The sequence below is a fragment of the Maylandia zebra genome, linkage group LG3 (assembly GCF_041146795.1).
Source record: "Maylandia zebra isolate NMK-2024a linkage group LG3, Mzebra_GT3a, whole genome shotgun sequence".
In the NCBI taxonomy this organism is placed as follows: domain Eukaryota; kingdom Metazoa; phylum Chordata; class Actinopteri; order Cichliformes; family Cichlidae; genus Maylandia; species Maylandia zebra.
In genome coordinates, this window is record NC_135169.1 from 34,765,913 (window position 1) to 34,787,516 (window position 21,604).

The 21,604-nt window shown below is 41.2% G+C and overlaps 3 protein-coding genes across 4 annotated transcripts; 2 read left to right on the forward strand and 1 right to left on the reverse strand.

The window, feature by feature from the left end:
• The first annotated feature begins 2,353 nt into the window (after positions 1 to 2,353).
• Positions 2,354 to 7,254, forward strand: ccnb1ip1 (cyclin B1 interacting protein 1). Its single transcript, XM_004562662.3, has 5 exons — positions 2,354 to 2,440; positions 3,272 to 3,570; positions 3,993 to 4,139; positions 4,317 to 4,503; positions 6,890 to 7,254. Exons 2-5 carry the CDS (start codon positions 3,274 to 3,276, stop codon positions 7,054 to 7,056), a joined length of 798 nt encoding a protein of 265 aa, XP_004562719.1. The 5' UTR covers positions 2,354 to 2,440; positions 3,272 to 3,273; the 3' UTR covers positions 7,057 to 7,254.
• A 1,143-nt stretch (positions 7,255 to 8,397) lies between these two features.
• Positions 8,398 to 15,417, reverse strand: ttc5 (tetratricopeptide repeat domain 5). Of its 2 annotated transcripts, XM_004562665.3 has the most exons (10): positions 15,361 to 15,404; positions 15,172 to 15,277; positions 13,278 to 13,410; positions 12,977 to 13,188; positions 10,709 to 10,859; positions 10,525 to 10,616; positions 10,201 to 10,404; positions 9,081 to 9,295; positions 8,832 to 8,976; positions 8,398 to 8,745 (listed from the first exon to the last, which is right to left on the reverse strand). In XM_004562665.3, the coding sequence occupies exons 2-10, from the start codon at positions 15,232 to 15,234 to the stop codon at positions 8,626 to 8,628; spliced, it is 1,335 nt and encodes a 444-aa protein (XP_004562722.1). In that variant the 5' UTR covers positions 15,235 to 15,277; positions 15,361 to 15,404; the 3' UTR covers positions 8,398 to 8,625. The 2 variants fall into 2 exon arrangements, with proteins under 2 accessions (XP_004562722.1, XP_004562721.1); XM_004562664.4 differs by having other exon boundaries at positions 15,172 to 15,417.
• A 220-nt stretch (positions 15,418 to 15,637) lies between these two features.
• mettl3 (methyltransferase like 3) lies at positions 15,638 to 20,920 on the forward strand. Its single transcript, XM_004562663.4, has 11 exons — positions 15,638 to 15,880; positions 17,041 to 17,231; positions 17,324 to 17,788; positions 17,901 to 18,076; positions 18,686 to 18,899; positions 19,014 to 19,201; positions 19,974 to 20,012; positions 20,095 to 20,203; positions 20,369 to 20,434; positions 20,517 to 20,629; positions 20,711 to 20,920. The coding sequence occupies exons 1-11, from the start codon at positions 15,778 to 15,780 to the stop codon at positions 20,829 to 20,831; spliced, it is 1,785 nt and encodes a 594-aa protein (XP_004562720.1). The 5' UTR covers positions 15,638 to 15,777; the 3' UTR covers positions 20,832 to 20,920.
• The last annotated feature ends 684 nt before the right edge of the window (positions 20,921 to 21,604 follow it).

A 21,604-nucleotide genomic window follows, 5' to 3' on the forward strand; every position in this document is an offset into this window, starting at 1 on the left:
AAAGTCTCTTCTACCCCCCCAAAAAACTTGTCCAATTTGCGCCCCTCCTCTCCCACTGCTGCCCCACTGCATGCACATACAGGGAGCGCACACACAGTCACACATACACACTATATACACACACGCACACAGAACCACTCCTTGTTCTATGATATTTGCATTTGAATGGCGTGCAACACACAGCCTCCCCGGTTCTCCTTTTCTCTCTATCTCGCCCCCCCCAGCTTTATTTTTCTTAACACTCTCACGCTGCAGCCATAAACTTTCAATAAAAAACCGACAATGGCGTCAAAGCCCGTTGGATGTCTAAAAAACAAATTAAAACGGGCGTAAGATGTGGCCTTTTTGTTCGAGATAAATGTTTCAATCATTATAGCAAGAGAGTGAGTGCGAGAGAGAGAGAGAGAGAGAGACGATGATGGCTCTGATTAAGATGCAGTAACACGCGTAAAACTAATCCAACAGGTAACTTAGCAATCAGGTGCCATGCCTCGATCATCCTGTGCGCTCTGCACCTATACTTTGATCCTATAGTCATAATAATGAAGTCAAGCTGGCAGGTGGTTTCCGTCAGCGTGAGTCAAAAATCTGCCTTCCCAGCATTGAGCTGAGAAGGCGAGATGTAGCCTTTGATTTCCTCGGGGCCAATTATCAACAACAGTGCAGCGAGCGGCTAATGTTTGCAAGTGGGGCCACACATCCATTCCACATGCATGCATGTAATTCGTGTGTGTTATCACCGAGCGCATAATACCCACCCCCAGCACCACCACCACCCAAAAAAAGCATCTTACACTGGAGCTCTATTTAAAAGGCAGAGAATAGATGGGAATCTTTGACAATGGCGTGCTGGACACAGTTGAGTGAGCATCTCCCCTCTCTCACTATGAACCCCCGGACCCGCTGCTGCACAACACAATGCCCCTCTTTCACCCCCTGCCTTTACTCCTGTACCACGTGGAGAAATGGATAAAAGCAGGAGAGGGGGAGAAAAAAAGTGGTGGCGGAGGAGGAAGGGGGCCATATTTAAGTAGGTGTCTCACATAAAGCATATAGACTGGCCGCTCAGAGGCTGTGTAGGGAAAATGGGCAGTATTTGATTTTGAGGAAATGCCTGCCATTCAGAGTTTAACAGTTTAAGCTCACAATGATGGACTTTAGTCAAGCTTTTTCACGTCACTTTGAAATACGGCACTATTTCGAAAAGAAAGAAAAAGAAAGAAAGAAAGAAAAGTTAGGACACTATAACATGTAAAACCATTATTATTATTATTATTATTATTATTATTATTATTATTATTATTATGCTGAAACAAGCATGGTCCTTCCTGAAATCCAGGATAGCAACAGATGGCACATAATATATCATCTCTGGCATTAATGGTTCCCTCACTGATATCCAGATCACATTCTCATTATCATTGTTGTTGTTGTTTTATTTATGTCCCTTTTGTAAGGAAGCCTGGAAGCATAAATACTTGTGCCAGCAAAAGCAGCTACAAAAAAAAAACATGAATTCAAAAAGACAACATATACGTTTTTGCCAATATATGTGCTATGTGGCTTCATAACGTTAGACAGTGAAGTACAGTAACTGAAATATTATATTTATTTCCATTACTGCTTTATTACATAGAGACACCTGCAAGACGGTATAATACATAATATGTATTATGTGTGTGGAATCTTATGCCTGACAGGTGTGCTCACCTGTCTCAGAAAGAAGAGTTTTTCTACAGTTTTTTGTACAGTTTTACAGAGAATGGCAGGAATGAGGTAGGAATTCTTTGAAGTGTTCTTTACGGCAGGCGGATTGAGCAAGTCTGAGAGAGAATGAGTTTTGCTAGCTCACTACTGTGGAGTGGAGTGGGTGAGATGGGTTTGCCACTATGGAGAGCAGTTTATTCAGTGACCACCTGTTGCCAACGATGGTTCCTGCCTTCTGAATCAGTTTGTATATCCTGCTGCCATCTCTGGGACTGATGCTGCCTTCCAAGCACACAACAGCAAAGTAGATGGCACTTCCAACATTCTTGCTGCACACAATTTGAATCCGGAAAGTAGAGTGGGGTCATCCTCTTCTTCTGCAAATTCAGAATTGAACTTACTGTAGCTTAGTGTGGTAGCTACCAGTGGTCATGTAGACCTAATTTTTATTTATTTTGTTGTTTATTTTTCCACACCACAGTTTGTAGGGCTTCACTGGATTTATGTTATAATAATAATAATAATAATAATAATAATAATAATAATAATAATAATAATAATAATAATAATAACACAAATCTTGCTTGAGATTTACATTAAGAGTTTGGCCCTAACTTTGTGAGTTATTCTAAAGGTTTTGCCATCGTGATTGGTAGAGCTTGAGCTGTATCAGCCAATCAGATTTCAGCAGTGATGTCACTTGCGGGGTCATCTTCAGAGTAAAGAGTTAACGGTAGGTTTTGGTCTTTGAAATTAGCCATTTTACCAGTGTTTTAGGGTTGTGTTAAGGTCCGTGTGTATAATGTCGAAAGTATATATTTTTTAATAGTCTGCTAAAGGAAAAAAAAGGTTGAAATGACACTTTAACGAGCTTGTTATTAGCAAGTGCAGAGTGCCTCAGGCTTTCACTAGCTAACCTTCTAGTGCTAGCATCTAATGTCGATAATGCTGCTCAATTTTGGGTAGCGGAGCTTTTACGTTTTATACAACAAAACTGTATTTTAACAGTTTTATTTTTTCATAAATATATATTATAAGCCACTACAAATTAAATAAAAAAGGGTTTCAGTGTTTACAAATAATAACCTTTGCTTTATTCCATTGTAAAAAGTACATTTATCCAACGTGGGATCTATAGAGTTATTTTAGCCCCCATACAGTTACTGTAGCTTAGCTTTTGATGAACATTTTGTAGGTACATGAAATATGTACCTACAAAAAACTTGATAAAAACAATTTGTGGGAATATGTGAACAAAATTATTTAAACATGTAATAAATAAGCTCCTATAAATTACCAAAATGTTGTAGGTTAAGGCCAGCTGCAGCTGTATTAATAAAAACTATTGTCCACCTTGTTTTTAATACAAAGGTTTCAGATTAAAGTAAAATGTAGACCTCTAAAATAATGTCTGATTGTGATTAAAATAGTTCAAACAAAGACCAAATTACTCCTGCATCGCATTGGGCCTTGTGTTATGGAAATTTGATTGTTAGTCTTTGGACATCATGTTTTTGCTTTGTAGTTTTTTTCTCTGAATGACTTTTTACTGTCCTTTACAAAGGCATGTCCATCTGCGATGACACCCTCCTGTGTAATTTCCCAAAGTGTCGCGCTAAGCTGAGCGCCTTCGCTTGGGTCACAGCGTGCTCACATGTTTTCTGTGATCAGCACGGATCTGAGAAGTTCAGCTGTTCTCCAGTCATCTGCCCTGCATGCTCGTCTGCACTGTCTGGAAAGCTGGACATTGTGAGGATGGAGCTGTCGCCCTCTGAGGAGTATAAAGCGATGGTGCTGACAGGTCTGCGACCAGACATAGTGCTGGACATCAGTTCCCGTGCTCTGGCCTTCTGGAGCTATCAGGTCAAGTATCTCCATGTGAACAATCAATACAAAAGCAGACAAGTGTGAGAGAAGCTCCCACATCATCCCAGAAAAATCTAATTTTTTATTCGTAAAGTAGCATTAGCATATGTAATGATGCCATGCCCATCTGATCAAAACAAGTTACAGAATGTAAGTTGTCTCTTTTTATCTACGCTTGAAACCAGGATAATTTTCTAGCTGTGATCCCTCCCCTTTTTTAATTATTTTTTAACTCATGCTAAATGCTAAATTTGAGATTCTGTTTATTTAAAGAATTAAAATGATGAAAAAGGTGAGTTGGTAAACAATCAGCTGATTCCGAGGTGCTCAGCTGGCCGTGTACTTCCTCGTATATAAACCCTGATGGTCCGTTTATGTCAGTCAGATCTTGTGTAGCGTGTAAGTGTTGGTGTGTGCAGGTGCATCAAGAGCGTATCTATCAAGAGTACAGTCTGTCACAGGCCGAATCACAGCTGAAGCAGATGGAGAAGGTGCTTACTCAGCAGAACCAGAGCAGAGAACTGGAGCTTACCGCCTTGAAAGGAGAAATCGCCTCCCTGAAGAAAGTAAATGACACAACTCTCATCACCACACAAGACATTAATACACTAAACTTGTAACCTGGTGTAAAATAGCTTCAAAGGCTAAGATGTAAAATTACAAGGAGCACGTGGTCGTCTTAACTGTGAATCTTGAAGACATACATAGAGTAAAACTAGATTTCTCTGTATCCTGATGGCCAGATGATGGACGAGTACAAGAGGAATTACAGCGAGGTGTCTGAGAAGCTGATGCAGAGAAACCGGCAGTACCAGAAACTACAGGGGCTGTACGACTCTCTGAGGATGCGTAGCATGGTGGTGGGTGCTGGAGAAAGACATACAGAGCAACAAATGGGACATCAAGACTACAACGCTGATAATAATGCCGGTAATGTCAGCACATTGTTGTTCATTTGTAGTTTTTAAAGGTGCATTGTTGGACAGAGATGAAGGCTTGGCAACTAGTTTATGATAATGGACACAGACATGACTAGTTATTTTCACTTTTAAAGGTCAAACCATAATATTGTTTTCAAATATGAACAGCAGCATTTATACTTAATCACAAATGACAGAATTTTAGCCCCCCTATCAGTATTAACCAAGGGCAGGGAATTTTTAACACAGCTTTTCCAACCGTGCTAGTTTTATTAAGTCTCGCACACGTGTCCTGAGCTGTCCCAGCCCATTCTTCTTTGGTACATCTCAAAAACCTCTCCAGATTTGCTGGTCTTCTGGCATGAACCTTGGTCTTATGCTTTGCGCAGGCAAGTCAGTGACGTTCACTTTGGTTATCTGGGGGTCGTTCTTGACCAGGAGCAAACTATGTTTTGGGTCGTTGTCGTGTTGTAAGACAAATCGGCGATACAGATCCAGTTTTGCTGCTGATTGCTTCAGGTTTTCTTTCAGAATCGTCACGTGTCCTTTCTTCATGCTTCCTACCACATTGATGAGATTCCCAGTTCCGGACGTACTAAAGCGTGCATAAAGCATAATGCTTCCTAAACCGTATTTCATTGTGTAGACCGTGTTCTTTGGGTTATATGCCTCTCCCTGCTTTCTCCAAACATAAGCAGCATCTCTGTGGCTAAAGAAAGTGCCTCCAGTCTCCATAATTATTCTCCAGGTTGTCCTCACTTCATTCTGTCTTGAAAGTGTCTCTTCTGCAAAAATTCAGTTTTTCTTGGTCTGCAACCTTGCAGTCCGTTCCTGTGCAGGCACTAAACTAAACTAACAAATTCAATTTCCAGACTTAGCAAAGTCATTCCCTTGTGTCTTCAGAGTTGTTCTGAGGTCTTTAGCCACATCTCGTACCAGTTTTCTTTCCAGAGACTTATATTAAACATTTTGTTTCCTATCTCTGCCAGGCTTGCTCTGTGTGGCTCTCTTTGAATTTCTTGATGTGTTTCTCACTCTGGTTCGGAAACACTGCAGTAGCTTTGTATATCCATCTCCAAACCCTTGCTGAAGTGTTAAACTGTGTGTAAATTGGAAGATAACCCTCAGTTTTAACTTGATTTTACAGACTTTGACCATAACAAGTTAAAACACATCATTGCACAGTAGTGGTCTGTGCAATCAAAGGTCAGTTTTTCACGAGGCTAATAATATATGATACAATACATAACTTCTGTTAATAATAATTGTAACTACAGGGGTCCAACAAAGAATGGCCACGCATCATACTGATGTCTTCGGAAATTTATTTCTCTCTCTCTCTCACTCTTATTGTCTTCAGACACCGTGAAAACTGAAGAAACACAAAGTTTACAACATAAATGTTTTGAGCTTATCAGTCTCTCATATCAGTGTCCATAAACAGTCTTGTGCAAGCAGAACAGAAAAATGCACAATAATGGATATCACAAAAATGTCCTCTCATTACCAGTGTAGAACACGTATGCAACATTATACAAACAATATACATGAAACCATACCGTGTGCGCCTCTTGGACCACATGCAGAATAACATTAACGCTGAGGCTGTAGATGCATCTGTAGCCATGTATCCATGCTAGCTACACAATGCCATGGTTGTGCTCTCAACCAAACTCTGGTCATGTGACAATTACAAACTTTGCCTCATACAAACTTTACAGCACTTTACATATTTAACAAACCCATATTTTGTAATCACATATTTTTTTAATTAATGTTACACTTTTATCATCTTATCTTGTAAATAAATGAACTAAATTAAGCATGAATCTATCACAGAAACATGAAATAACCAACATTATTTTAACTGTCTCAGGGACAGTTACAATAATGATATAATAATATATATAATATATGCCTTTTAAAAGTGTTACCTAACAACATTTACTAATGATGCCTAAATGTTAAAGGCATTATTAGTAAATGTTGTTAGGTAAGAAGCAGTAAGTTTTTGTTGTTGGCTGAGTACACAAACAATGTGAAGATGTCATTATGGCCTCTATTACCTGCACTTAACTAAAGCTGTTTGCTTTTTGGCAGAAAAACTACTAAAGTCCATAGTAAAATATCACTTATGTTCAGAAAACAAAGATAAATAAGGACTCTGCTTTCATAAAATCAGCTTTCACATTGTGCTCACGTTGATGAATGAGAAGAGGAAGGAATCAGGGTAAAAGAATAATGCTTAATGGCAACGAAAGAAGACAGGGCTTTTATCAAAAAGACTTTGTCATCAGGAAAGAACAGCAGGAGTAATGAGCTGAATGTCTATGTAAGGGAATTTTTAGTGAGAATAACAATGAAAGACATCCATCAACCTCCTGTGTGTCACTCAGGGGTGGCTCGGCATGCGACTCCTCAGAGGAGCCCTCCGTTCCTGTCCCTCGGCCCTGAAGGGGACAGTCGATTCTTGTCCGTCCTGGAGGCTGATGGAGGAAAGACCTTCTTCCAGTTCAGCTCCCCTGGCAGGGATAAATGCCGGCCCTTCATCAGGAGGCACTGAGAGCAGCAGTCTGCAGTTATCCATGTTACTCTCCTCTGTTCTGCTGTACTCACTTTAGCAGGAGACGTTTGCTCTTATTTTGTGCACTGTTTATTTCCTGTTCAAACCATAAATATGTATTTAACAGTATTAACAAATATGGGATTTCATTTTATATTTTGTTACATGTTATTCCTAAGTAAATAATAAAAATCTCAAGCATATTTTCACAGAGTTATGTCTTACACCTAACACTTATCTGTCGCTTAACAAAAAGCTTTCAGGTGCAATCACTTTTTCCTCATTTCTGTATTTAAATATAGGATTATAAAGTAATGAAGAGTTGTAAAGCTTTAAAAGAGAAAGTACAAATGGATCATTTCACATTTCTGTGTCATCAGATTCACATAATGAATATTGATGATTTGCAATAATCATTAAGAAACAGTATAGGTGGCCAGTCGGAGGATTTATTAGAGAAAGAGGCACAACACCACTGGATCCTCAAAGTTTCATAACATCAGAGATGAGGGAGAAGAAAAACTTTAGGGGAAGAGATTTTTAAAACTTTATTTTGGAACAAAGATTTTATGGGATTTTTCAGGTTTATCAGATTCTGCTGTTTTCCACTACATGCAGCATGACCATTTAAATGTATCTATTAATTTACATAATGCTACAAAAGATTTGCTTCTGGAAACACTTCATGCAGTGCTGTGGAAATTTAATAGCAATAATCTGAAGTAATCATTTCCTGTATGACTTTATCAGCCTTTCCTGTTGTAGTAGAGGAATTTTGGCCCACTCTTCTTTATAGCCATGCTTCAGTTCATTGAGGTCTGGACTTTGACTGGGTCACTGCATAATCGTGTAGTCCTGTAGAAAACCTTCATTTTCACATCACTGTATGCATCCTGTTATACAAAGCAGGAAGCCTTAAACCTGAGCTGTGATCAGTTCTTTATTGGGATCCAAGATGTGATGTGAATGAGTTTTTCACTGCAAAACCAAAGCAGTGCAAGCCAGGCCATAAAAACTGGTTTGTGGAGACATGAGTTACAGTGGATAGACAGCATGCTGAAAGTTGATCATCAGGCCATGTCACAACTTTAAATTAAAAAAAAAAAAAAAAAAAAAAAAAAAAAAAGTTAAAAATCATAATGACAGCTGAATTTAATTCAGTTGCATCAGTTTCACCAAGGGCTTTGTTACATTACTACTTTTAACAAAAAAAAAAAAAAAAAAAAAAAAAGTACTACTTATGGGACAACTCAAAATGTCTTGTTTTTGAGAACTTTAGTTTTAACATACAAGAAAAAAAAAAATACACTTAAAACATGATACATATTTTTTCTCTCTCCCTTTTTATTTTTTTTTAAACTGAGGTCACAACTGTCACGTCACAGGTTCTTTCCTTTACAGATAACCCACGTTCGGCCCCACACCCACAGAGTATAAAAAAGGTTTATAAATACAAAGAAATGTAACACGGTGTCCTATTTACAGATCTGCATAAAACTGCTACAAATGCTTCAAAATCCAGCAAAGAGAGAAAACGAGAAAGCTTGGTCCTTGGGCTTTCAGTCTGCTTCACTCGCTCTGAGGCTTGTAGCTGACGGAGGCAGCGATCTGACTTTTAACGTTTTGCTTCTTGCCGTTGACGATGAGCAGCAGAGGAGAGTCCACTCGTATACTTCTAAAATCAAGTGACTGGTAGAGAGGACAGGAGAAGGTCACATACTCAGTCAGACATTATTGCGTTGATTGTAAACAGCATTCATTAATGCAACACTTACCTTATCTTTATGGGTTATACTGTGTCGTTTAACTTGAGGTTCAGGAATGACTACAGAATCTCCTATTAGGACGCCCCAGCTATCTGCTGTGTTGTAAACCATCACCACTATACAAGTCTCCTCACTGTCCACCATGCCAAACGTACTGGAGGAAAAATAAAAAAGAAGATTGTAAGATTTTACATTTACAGCCAGAGTCAAGCTGCACGTGCATTAAAGGACCATTACTGTTAAATAAGATTCTCTTACAAGGCCATGCGACCCTCAGAGGCCAGGCTGAACACCACCTTCCCCAGAGCGGCCACCCCAGCATTGTGGCCATGTGTCAGGGAGGAAAGTGTCCGGGGTTCCAGGCTGCCCACACGGCCTGCCGGGGAGCGAAACTGAGGAGACGAGCAGGGGCCCAAAGCAGACGTGTTGAGGTTCGACAGCATCGTCCGTAACCGGCGGGCTTTCACCTTCCCCTGAACACACAAGGCAGACTGAAGCTTAAGGGAAAAACTAGAGTCAAATGTGCTCTTTGCTGCCATCATGTGGTAAAAAACTGACTTGTATGTCACTCTGATAAGCATTTATAACAGTGGAAGCAAACAGGCTCAAAGGTCATGTGCTACTCATACACATAACTACGACTAACAATAAAGACAACGTGTGTAATACAAAGATGACATTAAAGAAATTATGTGATCTTAAAATACTTGAATTACGTTTAACCACTTCAGTTAACTCTACTCTTCTTTTCTTTTTTTAAATCCATACTTGACTCAATGACATGATTTCTGTAGCCATTATTTTGTGTCAGGAGTAGAGAGCTACATCATTTAGATTACCCTTTTACTCTAGACAGATATCGCTTTGCTGCCACTGATTACATGTCAATCATTAACATTTTGGAGTATTACCGAGTATTTTACAGCATCAGCATGTCAGAGCATACTTAAGATAAGATAAGATAAGATAACTCTTTATTGTCATTGCACAGTCATACATAGTACAGTAGTACAATGAAATTGGAAAAACTGTCCTACGTCGGCACTACATATAACACAACACGACACGATATGACACATCACAACGTAACAAACAACACAACACAGTATATTAACTTAGTATAAAAAAGAAGAATAAGTGTATGTGTATTGCACACTGTTATTATTGCACATTAATTATTATTGCACCTTGTTATAAATATAAATATTATTATATAATATTAGTCATTGATAATATTAAATCTGGTGGTGGCTGATAAACCACCTTGGAGACTCTTAGCACGACCAAATCACAGCATGATTTTCACCGACTTCTTTTCTGTACGTTTTTGTAACAGGACATAAACAGTATGCCGGTACTTTTGTAAAGAGTCTCCTACCTTGTTCTGTAGGAGTTCGGTCACTTTCTCCAAATATTCCAGCAGCTGCTTCTCTCTCTCTGGTGGCTCCTTCCAGCCGGGGTCGAGCTCGGCGGCTCGACTGTAGCCGGCGAGCGCAGACCCGTACATCTCCTCGTACTGGAACAGTGTGGATCTGTTGAAATGCAGCTCTGGGTAACAAGAGGCAGCTCGATCCACCGTCTCCTACACAGGAGGAAAACGGGAATAAAATACAGATGCGCATGTTGATTATTTATTTACAGTATTCATTTTATTATTTATCGGTATTCCCTCTGGTGTGTATCCGTTTAAGTCTGTACTCACAGATTGTGTGTAGGCACTTAGAGCTTGTTGAGATAGCTGGGGATTCTGTCCACAAGTGAAAAACAGCGACACGTAGGCATTTCCCAGGATATCTGTAAAAACAAAGGCAGAACGACATGAATTAATGCCCCAACAGTCTTTAGCATCTCTAACAAAGAGCACAGTCTGTCTTCACTCTACTCACACCAGGACGTCCCATCCTTCACGTCCAGCTGCACGGCCTGCCGGGCCATGTCCACGCTTTCCAGCACCTGCTTGCCGTGAGCGTCGTTGTCAGCCGCGGGCAGCTGCCTCAGCACCATGGACAAGTTACGAAGAGACACTTTGTTCTTGCTCTACAGAGGTGGAAAACAAAACATACTAACATGAATGAATCCTAACAGAAAGGATAGGAGAGGTTATCTGGATTAATGCTCAGAAATAGCTTTTAAATTCACCAGATGTTGTTGCAGAATACTTCAGTGGAAGTACTGATAGGGATTGGGAAAGCAGGCATATTTCTCCCACATTGGCTGTCTGTTTTATCCAGAATTGAATTAAAAATCCTGCTCCTCACAAACAAAGTCTTGAATAATCAGGCTCTCGTCTTAAAGACCTCATAGTACAGCATCGCCCCGTTAGAGCTCTTTGCTCACAGACTGCTGGCTTACTTGTTGTTTATTAGCTTATAGTTAAGCATAGCTGGATCAGGTGACCCTGAACAATCCCTTAGTTATGCTGAAATAAGCTTAGGCTTAAACTTCCCATGATTCACTGAGCATTTCTTCTTCAATCCCTGCTTTTCACTCACAATGTGCTTATACACCACTATTGTATCAGTCAATTTTCATTATTAATCTCTGGCTCTCTTCCACTGTGTCACTTTTATCCAGTTTCCCTCCCCTCATCCCCCACAGGTCACAGCAGATGGCTGCTCCTGCCTCAGTCTGGACCTGCCAGGGGTTTCTTCCTGTTAAAAGGGAGTTTTCTTCCCACTGTCACTGTTAGGTATTTTAGTACCATGGTAGCATTTACTGGATATTGTTTTATAGTGACATTATACAGGAAAACTCTGTCATTCAATAAGGCCCCTTTGTTTTAGTTATTTTTCTCTTTGACCCAAGAATTGATGTGTGAGAATCACAGGCTGGTACAAGGTTGAAATACCACAGAGATCACTCCCTCAGCTACATTAGTTTCTTAATCCTTTAGACGCCTGTTGAAGGCCAAATGGTTTGTTTCAGATTTCACTAATGTAAGAACTCTTCGTTTTGTGCCTTGAAAATATGTCGCTGAGATAATCACAATTGTAGCTGAACTGATAAACTACACAAAGGATGCTTCTTCACCCAAGGGCAGGAAGACGCTGCCTTATCTTGGTCTGTACTGGTTTAAACTGATAATCTGCTGTCTCATGAATTTTACCCTCTATATAAACTGTTGTACTTGTGAATAAAGTTGAGTCAATTTGGGAAGACAATCTGAAGCAGTCTCTGTTTTCTTGTTCTCCCAAGCTGCTCCCGAGCTCGTACTAACACGCTGAATGGCATGCTTGAATATTGCTTGAGAATATATTTGACTGTGTTACAGACTAAGGGACATTCTCTGCTGATAGACGTCCACGCCTCGAAGGAAGTCGATCCACGGATTAGGCCCTGGAAACAGTTTCCTTCAGTCACCAAGTGCTTGCTCAAAGGGGGAGCGTCTGACTGGGAGTTTTCTCTGTATTATTGCAGGGTCTTTAATATAAAGCGCCTTGAGTGATTTGGCACTATATAAATAAAACTGAACTGAACGACAGTTTGGCATTTTAAAAATGTGGTAGATTTGTTTTTGACAATGTGGCTACATGTTTTTAGCAAACAGCATTATGTTTTTATACAGTATTAAACAGAACACAAAAGTGAAGTTATTGAATATTTTCTTTGCTTACTAAAGTATATAAAGGTCTTTTTTTGTATTACTGATTCTTGTGGTGTGAATGGACGAGTCTGAAAACTTTCCAGCTTTACCAAAGTCAACAACTACCCATCACACACGTCCAAAGAGCTGAACAGATTGTTCAGATAACTAACTATGGTTGCGATTAAAGCGTCAGACCAACAACTATGGAGATAATGAGCTAATATAATATAATAATCTAACAGATCTGTCTGCCTGAGCAGAGATCAGCTGCACACAAACCAATTTGAAGTGGATTTTGTGTTTCCTGGTTTGGGTTCAATGATTAGAAATGTGGAGATTGTTTCACCAGTAACTGGAAACTTGGGTCACATCACATAAACTGAAAATGTATTAATATGTGTATAACAATTATTCATAATAAAGTTTGAATTACAAGAGATTCCTGGGATAAATTGTGGGGGAAAAAAAAAAAAATGGAGTAACCTGGTAAAAGCAGGAGTGTTTGCAGGTATGGAATGTGAGAAGACAATAAACCAAAGAGGACAAACCTTCCTTTCTCCATCATTACCTGCTGTAAGGCACCAGTGAAGCAGTTTTTGGCACCGATCAGGTCTCCTTTTTTCCAGTACTGCTCCCCTAACGTGTTCCAGCCCTCCACCAGGCCAGGCTGCAGCTTCACCGCGCGGGACAGACACTCCTCTGCTGCAGCACTGAAGTCTGGAGCCACGTTCAGACATCGTCCCTTTTGCAGCAAGAACTCGGCTTTGTGTTTAAAGGCGTCTGTTGGAAGTTGTAAACGGAGCAGTTGTGAATGAAAGCCTGCAAATTAACTCACTTTTTTTTTTTTTTTAATTTAAAGAGACCCTTACCTTCTTTTTCCTCCAGCTTCTTCAGCGTTTGTGCCATCTCCTCTGCTACGTCGCTGTGTTTCCGTCCTGCATCCTCCACACTGTGAGTCTCAAAATAACAATCTCTGAACTTATACAGCTCATCCACCAGCTCCTGTCGGGAGAGAAGACAAGAAACAGACATAAAAATAGATCAAAAACACATTTCTCTTAACCACATCTGCCTGTAGTACAACACTGAGACACAACAACACATCAACAAATACTGCTGAGGAGTGAAACTACCCGAGTAACTAATAATTTAACTAGTACTAACAGTTTATACTACACTTGCGAATGTTCTGTGCAAAAGTCTGTAGCCACTGCAGATTTCTTTACACCACGTTAGAAAACAGGTGTACAGCGATTTATTAAAATTAATAAACATATATGGAAATACAGTATACAAAGGCAAAAAAAAAGGAGTCTTTGGGAATAGTTCTTGTGGCTTCTTTAATGACATTCAAAGCTCTTCTTTGGATGCTGGCTGCCTTTTGTTCTGTTCTCTGTGAAGATGATCCTAAACCCCTGAAGAAAAACAATGGAGCCACTGCCCATCAGACTTTTTCCACATGGATCAAAATATGACGGTATTATCAGTGTTCAGAATTTCACTAATTTTGATAAGATCGTCAACATCACTGGCTCTCATCAGTACATACTAACAATGATTTGGACCAAAAAAACACTGTCATATGTAAAATTTGGGTTCATCACTCCATCAGACCTTTTGCCACTGATTTTCAGTCCAGTTGTTACGTATGTGGGCATACCGCATTTTTCCTATTTCTTAAGTACATGACTTTCAGTTACTGTTCCATCTACTATACGTCCACCACTTGTTCAGTTTCCTTATTTTTCTTAAGGACACACTGCACACCATGCATGAGATATAGCATAGTTTTACGCTAATACCTCTTTGGGAATCGCCCATTTGTGCAAAAATACCGTTTTCTGTCTGTCAAGCTGTTATCTTTCGCGTTTTCCATAGATACGACTAAAGAAGTTGGAAGAAATTATGCATTTTTGTGACAAGCTGCTGATAAAAAAAGTCCCTAAAGATACAATTAAAAATTGGTTCTTTGTCAACATGTTTGTTATGTGTAGACATGACAGCATTTTCAGGCTTGGATGATTCACATTTCACTTTGGAGTCATTTAAACAAACAAACAAAAGCATTCCTATGAAAATGGTCAGGTATAAGATCTGGACTGGAAAGGGGTGAAAAAGGAGCCAATATCAAAAGACCTCCATAAAACCTGGAAAACTATTGCTCAAGACCACTGAAAATATTAGTACAAGACTTTTGTGCGGTATTGTGTTACTGCATGTTCACTGTTAGTTTTTTCTCGTTTTCTAAGTTAACCATACTTCGCTCCTAAGTGAACGTCTGCTACACAGTACTCCCAGAGTGAAATATTGGTATTGAAATAGTTCGTTTTTGTAACATTATAAAGGCACGAACCATCGAAGGGCCTGCAGAGAACAAATCAGTACAGCTGCACTCCTCATCCTTGGTGCACTAAACCAGAGGCACCCTGACAATGTGGTGACTCAGCAAGAAGCGCACAGATCAAAGCAAAGCGCGAATATCAGCCCGTTATCTGGTGGTTTAAAGCTGTGGTGTGAAACATCTGTGGCCAATCTAGCTACAGAAGGGTAAGTGTGGCACTCCTGCACCTGACATAGCAGAAAACCTTAAAGCTACTACAAAAAAAATCTGTTCTTCGGCGTGACAGCTGCAGCCAGCTGTTGTTTCTGGAGACTCCAAGGAAGCAACACATGACACCGTCCTCACGGGAAGCTAGCCGGGCACAAAGGCTGGAGACAGTCGGAGCATTTGAATAAATGTGTGATTCCGCTGAGAAGAGTTACCTTCATAATCTGCAGCTCGTCTTTGTTTTCCACAGCCTCACCACTCTTCTCCTCTTCCGCCATCTTTGCGTTAGACCATGGAACAGCAGCAAAATCTGACAGCGAGCTGGAACAAAATGCGCCAAGTTACTTAATAACTATTAGATATTAGTCTATACGGTATGTCTGCTGCCACAGAAAGGTAATTACTTTAAGGAAGCATCGCGAGTGTAGTCTGTTTCAGCACAGAGGAAACGGGCTTTTAATTTCGGCGACGCCGGAAATTGAAGTAGTCCGTACTGAAAACGAATCCGCCTGGAAAATTAACAGATGAAGTTTAACGTGATGACTGATTTAGCTACCAACATGCCACTTTCGTAGACTGAGATATATATGTATTATATTTTACATCATATACCCTCAATCCTAAAACCACGACAAATCACTACGAAAGCGGAACGTTTAATCCCAATCAACCCGTGTGCTACCCGACACACGTTTTTGTGTTGCACCGTACCCGCTTCCCTCCAAGGGTGGACTGGATTCAACTTTTGTTTAGTTTCCCGGACACTCGGTGCTCGGTGAGGCCAGTATTGGTGTTTTTCCTGCAGCTGAGTCCAGCTCGTCATGTCGGACACATGGAGCAACATCCAGGCGCACAAGAAGCAGCTGGACTCTCTGCGGGAGAGGCTGCAGCGACGGCGGAAAGACCCGGCTCAGATGTCCGCCGGTAGGTTCAGGCCGGGCAGTGCCAAGCTAACGCTGGTATTGATACCAAAGGGGTAGTTCCCCCCATATATTTAACTTTACGTATCTTAACTCAGGTCTGCAGCGCTCCATCTAGACTGTGTAAGCTGCCGTGTTATGGCGATATCGTTTCCCTCTGGTGCTCTAAGCGCCAAATTACAATTAGAAAAGCTTACTAGAAACAAGGAAAGAAGGGGGGGGGGGGGGGGGTTAATTCTGTGATTGGTTTAATTAAAGAACGTAATATAGTTATTACTATGTCTGAACTACACCTTTCAACCATATCACTGGTGTCACTGACGGTGTGGCAAGATGTAAATAAACATCAGTGGGTCCCCTCTCAGCTGAGATCAAAATTAGTTCACTGCACACACGCCAGCTTCTCCATCCTGTCTGCACTCTTGTCTCTTGTCTTTTGCTTTGATGGTGTATTAAGTTAATTGGGGGTTTTAAATCGGATTCGAAGCGCTTAACGTGTATAGGATAAAATGATTGTGTTTAGATGTGATTGAAGTGTTCGGTAAATCTTGAAAAGCACAGAAATGCGCTCCAGTCCATTCATTTAGTAGCTGATTTAATTGAGCGAATTTGCCTTCGCTGGCAAAAGGGGACCTGAGTTTTATCAAATGAAGGTGGGGTTTTACTCGGTTGTTGTTGGACACTAACAAAATACTGTGTTCATTCTTGCTAAATGTGATGCAACAAAGACATTACTATCTATATTATTGATCAGTCAGGTATTCTGTTACAGATAACCAGTAAATTTAGCTCAGAGTATCCAGCAGTTGTAGTAATTTGCTATAAAGCTGCCTAAGCTCATTTGCTTTGATGCCATGCTGGGGATGTAGCAGTGTATATCAACAGTACAAGCGCTGGACATTTACCGATGGCAGTAATTGATATAAGCTGAAAAACTTTAAAGCAGTTCTGCTGTTTCACTATGAAGATTTCCCTAATTCCTCAAAACAAAAAGGAGTAACAAACAACAACAAAGGATGATTCTTGTACCATTAAATTAAACAACTATTTTTATAATTACTTAACCTTTTTATCTGAAAGTTATGAAACGTTTCAGGAATTTAAAATGGGAAATATTGACAATTTTCTCTGAACTTGATGCTTCATCCTTTGTTGTCCCCTCAGATGGTGGTGGCAGCACAGACGGTACCACAGTCAGGAGTGACAGCCCTGCCCCAGCAGCTCCGTCCACCTCGCAGGAGGAAACAGAAAAACCACCAGACCCTGAACTGGAGAAGAGGCTGCTGGGATATCTGTCTGATCTGAGTCTCACACTGCCAACAGACTCCCTTTCCATCACAAATGAACTCAACAGTGTGAGTTTTTGTCTCCGGTGCTCGTGTTATCCTTGAACTCAGTGATGTGGGTTTATTTTTGACATCTCTGTTTTGTTTGCTTCTCGTCACAGTCAGAAACAGCCGTTAGTCACGGCTGCATCCAGAGCCTGCTGCTTAAATTCTCTGCTCAGGAGCTCATCGAGGTCCGAGAGCCCACCTCGGCTCCTTCTTCTTCTACAACTTCCTCCTCCACATCAACCCCCACGGTGGTCATAGCTGTGGACCACACAAAACTTTGGGCTATGATTGGATCTGTAGCTGGAGCCCAGAGAACTGGAGTCAAGAGAAAAGCAGAAGACCAAATGCACAGCAAAAGGGCTGCAGGCTTCTCGCCCTTGCTTCAGAGCTCTGCTTCTCCTCCTCACTCGTCAACCACATCGCTGACGCCAGCCTCCTCCTCAGAGCCGGGGCCTTCGGCGTCAGGGAGCGGGACGGAGAAGAAGGGCAGGAGCAGTAAAAGCCAGTCGTCTCATTTGGACATGGAGATCGAAAGCCTCCTGAACCAACAGTCCACCAAGGAGCAGCAGAGCAAGAAGGTAACAGAGAGTTTTTATTGTTGTTGTTGCTGTTTTTGTTTCTTTTGTAACTGATTAAAAATCGGCGTTTCGTTACTGCTGCAGTTATCACGTGACTCTCTTTCGCATCCAGTTAAGCCGAGAGATTCTGGAGCTGCTGAACGCCAGCACAGCCAAGGAGCAGTCCATCGTGGAAAAGTTCAGATCCCGCGGCCGAGCTCAGGTCCAAGAGTTCTGCGATCACGGGACCAAAGAAGAATGTGTTCGCGCTGGAGACACGCCTCAGCCATGCACCAAGTTACACTTTCGGTCTGTATTTGCTTCACAAAGTCTGACACTGTTACAGACAAGTAACTGTAACTAACAAGACTGAAAGTTTATTTCCCTGACAGTCCTGGATTGTCCAAATCACGAGAATACAGGCTGCTGTGCTACAGCTAGAAAAGAGCGTATCATAAATATGGGAAATTCTAGCTGACCTGCTAAGTACATTTACCCATTAATTGCTTTGTTTTTCAAGTATAGCAAACATCCATAAGTGTTTGAGTAATACTCTCTTTGGCCTCCAGGTGGCACTGTGATTATGCTAAATACTGTTTGATATAAATATGAGACACACCACGTTTTGAGAGTGTCCTGCTCATACATGTGTCTAATGTGCTGCACCAGAAGTTTTATTTTGCATCATTTTAAGTTTTCTAATGCATAAAGTTTGGAAAACTGTCCTACATAAAAAGGGATTCTCTGCCCACTATTATGTTCATGTGAGCATTTAACAGCTTAAACCTTGCATTAACCAGCCATGCACCAAGTTACACTTTCGGTCTGTATTTGCTTCACAAGGTCTGACACCTAAATGCAGTTTAGGTGTCAATTTTTTTTTACTTTGTGATGTTAACTTTATGTTTTGTCATACAGTCGCATCATCAACAAGCACACAGACGAGAGCCTCGGCGACTGCTCCTTCCTCAACACCTGTTTCCACATGGACACCTGTAAGTACGTCCACTATGAGATCGACAGCCCCCCGGAGACCGAGGGGAACCTGCTGGGGCCCCAGGCGGGGACCACAGAGCTTGGTCTCCACGCAGGGGACGCCGACAGCAATGTGGGCAAACTCTTCCCTTCACAGGTGAGGAGGAGGATGGGGATGATTTAAAAGAAGCCTATGAGACTGGACGCATTCGTGTGTCATAATGTCTTTTAAAATCGTAAAATAGTGTGATTTATGTGCTTTGGTACTCAGTGGATCTGCTGTGATATCCGCTACCTGGACGTGTCCATCCTGGGTAAGTTCGCCGTAGTGATGGCTGACCCTCCCTGGGACATCCACATGGAGCTGCCCTACGGTACTCTGACTGATGACGAGATGAGAAAACTGAACATCCCCATCCTGCAGGATGACGGGTTCCTCTTCCTCTGGGTCACTGGCAGGTAACTAAAAAGAAGTCCAGAAATCTGGCTCAGTTAGCAGGACAGCTGACCACTTTATGTCAACATTTAACTCATAGCTGAATGTTTCATTTGATCTACAAATTAACGCCCCTCAGCCTGTTTAAGTTAAACTTCTAGAGAATAATGGCTGCTTTTTTTCCTATGAAACGCTTTCCCTTAAGATGAGACTTCACCTAGTTCACTACAATTTAATATAAACGTTTTAAAGTCTAGATTAGATAAATAGATCGATAGATAGATAGAAGCTTGGGCAACAGACAGTCATTGACAGAATGAAAGACTGGGTAAAGAAATGGGGCATGTCGTCATTCAGCAAGGCTCTAAAGAAGTAGACTTTTAGCTGGGAACAAGGTGTTTAAGTGAGCAGTGCACATATGCCCAACATTAACATGTGGCGGTGATGGGGAAAACCTGGTGGCCTAGTTTGCATTGGCTTAGCAAATAAATCTATCGAACAGGGAACTTGCACAATGCTTCTCTGTTCTCGTTAATATGACATCGGCCGCACGGTGCCAGATCTCTACAGTTTTACATTCACTCGTCATAAATGATGAGAAGCCCGGTCAGTGTTTGCGTACAGCTCTTCACTCAGCTTCAGCACGACAGGAAGCTGGCACTACTTTGTGCTGCTATTCAGGTTAATTATTTACCCAAAGAAGGTAACTACATGTCTGACAACTGATATTTCCCCCAATCCTAAACATTATTCTTAGAAATGGTATTCAGACTCAACGTTCTCTTCCTGTTTCAGGGCTATGGAGCTGGGCAGAGAGTGCCTCAGCCTTTGGGGGTAAGTTTTGCCTTTCTGTCAACATCGTGTCATATTTTTCCCCTTATTTTTTAATCATTCAGCCTTTATCCTCCTCTCTCAGTTATGAGCGTGTGGATGAAATCATTTGGGTGAAAACCAACCAGCTCCAGAGAATCATCCGCACCGGCAGGACGGGTCATTGGCTGAACCACGGGAAGGAGCACTGCCTGGTAGGTTTGAACCAATCTCAGTGTTATACTGTGAGGACGGTCCCGTTGGGGTTCGGGCTTGAGGAATTTAACCTTCAGCAACTTTTTGCTTTTGTCGTTCTTAACCGTCCAGTAGCTGAAATAGCTGAACCTGTGTTGTCTCATTCTAAACGTGTTTGCCTTCAGGTTGGTGTAAAAGGAAACCCGCAGGGGTTCAACAGGGGTTTGGACTGTGATGTCATCGTGGCAGAGGTAAACAGCTGTAAATCCTCTGTTATACGTGGTGTCATTACCCATAATTCCTTCAGCCTGAGTCATGTCTGTGCGCTCTCAGGTCCGCTCCACGAGTCACAAGCCAGACGAGATCTACGGCATGATAGAGAGACTCTCACCCGGCACCAGGAAGATTGAGCTCTTTGGTCGACCCCACAATGTCCAGCCTAACTGGTAACATACCATCATGCTTTAATTTAGAGACCAGCGAGCTGCTCTACACACCTCACAATGTCTGTGTCATTTCCTGTCCAGGATAACTCTCGGGAACCAGCTGGACGGCATTCATCTGTTGGATCCCGAGGTCGTGGCTCGGTTTAAGAAACGTTATCCAGACGGCGTCATCTCCAAACCCAAAAACATCCAGTCATCATAACTGCTCACAACTCTGAAGAAGTTTGTTTTCAAACTGTTTTATTTTTTTTATACCTGTAAACATTTTTTTAATAAATATTGTCCACTAGATGCCCCGTCTCCATCTTGCCTGTGTACTTTTCACGGCTTCTCTGCACATTATCCATAATGATCGCATCGCCGGGCCTCCACACGATACCATATTATTGCTATTTTTAGTATTTTGCGATAAAACATGCAACTTATCACATTTTTTCAACAACAAATTGTGTCCTCAAAGCTAAAAGTTTGTCATCTGTTTCATCCAGTAACATAAAGTTATCTCACTTTATTTTTTTTCCTGCAAAATGAGACTGTCAAGCAGACCGTCACTAAAACCTGCCATAAATGTTGCTATAAGAGCGAGCACGTCTGATATCAGTCCACAAGTTGGAAGTTATTTGCAATTTGTTTCTGATAACACTCCAATTAACTGTGATAAATCATCAAAAATCACATCTGCTGCTGTCTACACAAACAGAAATTCACATTTAACTATTAGACTTGCACTCAGTAAACTTCCTGTTCCATAGTAATATAACCAGAAAACAAACAATAGGCAGCCAGTCGAGTTGAGCTCATGTGCCTGAGCTTATTCTGAGTTAGGAAGCAGCTTTGTTAAGGTCAGTGTCCAGTGTTGAACCGCGAGTTTTCTTGGGTGATGTTTTTTGCAGATGGTCGTGCGCGAGAGGAGCCCTCTTGTTTGTAGCATTCCTGGAGTATTTGAATTTAGTTTTTAGAAAATGCCAATATTTG

Bases quoted from the DNA above. Each gene is read 5' to 3' on its own strand.
- ccnb1ip1 (XM_004562662.3), top strand. From the start codon at position 3,274: ATGTCCATCTGCGATGACACCCTCCTGTGTAATTTCCCAAAGTGTCGC. The intron at 3,571-3,992 runs GTCAAGTATCTC...TGGTGTGTGCAG, and splicing joins TGGCCTTCTGGAGCTATCAG to GTGCATCAAGAGCGTATCTA. The intron at 4,140-4,316 runs GTAAATGACACA...CCTGATGGCCAG, and splicing joins AAATCGCCTCCCTGAAGAAA to ATGATGGACGAGTACAAGAG.
- ttc5 (XM_004562664.4), bottom strand. From the start codon at position 15,234: ATGGCGGAAGAGGAGAAGAGTGGTGAGGCTGTGGAAAACAAAGACGAG. The intron at 13,411-15,171 runs GTAACTCTTCTC...CTCTCCCGACAG, and splicing joins ACGAGCTGCAGATTATGAAG to GAGCTGGTGGATGAGCTGTA. The intron at 10,860-12,976 runs GTAATGATGGAG...CCACCTCTGTAG, and splicing joins TCACTGGTGCCTTACAGCAG to AGCAAGAACAAAGTGTCTCT.
- mettl3 (XM_004562663.4), top strand. From the start codon at position 15,778: ATGTCGGACACATGGAGCAACATCCAGGCGCACAAGAAGCAGCTGGAC. The intron at 15,881-17,040 runs GTAGGTTCAGGC...TTGTCCCCTCAG, and splicing joins CCCGGCTCAGATGTCCGCCG to ATGGTGGTGGCAGCACAGAC. The intron at 19,202-19,973 runs GTAACTAAAAAG...TTCCTGTTTCAG, and splicing joins TTCCTCTGGGTCACTGGCAG to GGCTATGGAGCTGGGCAGAG.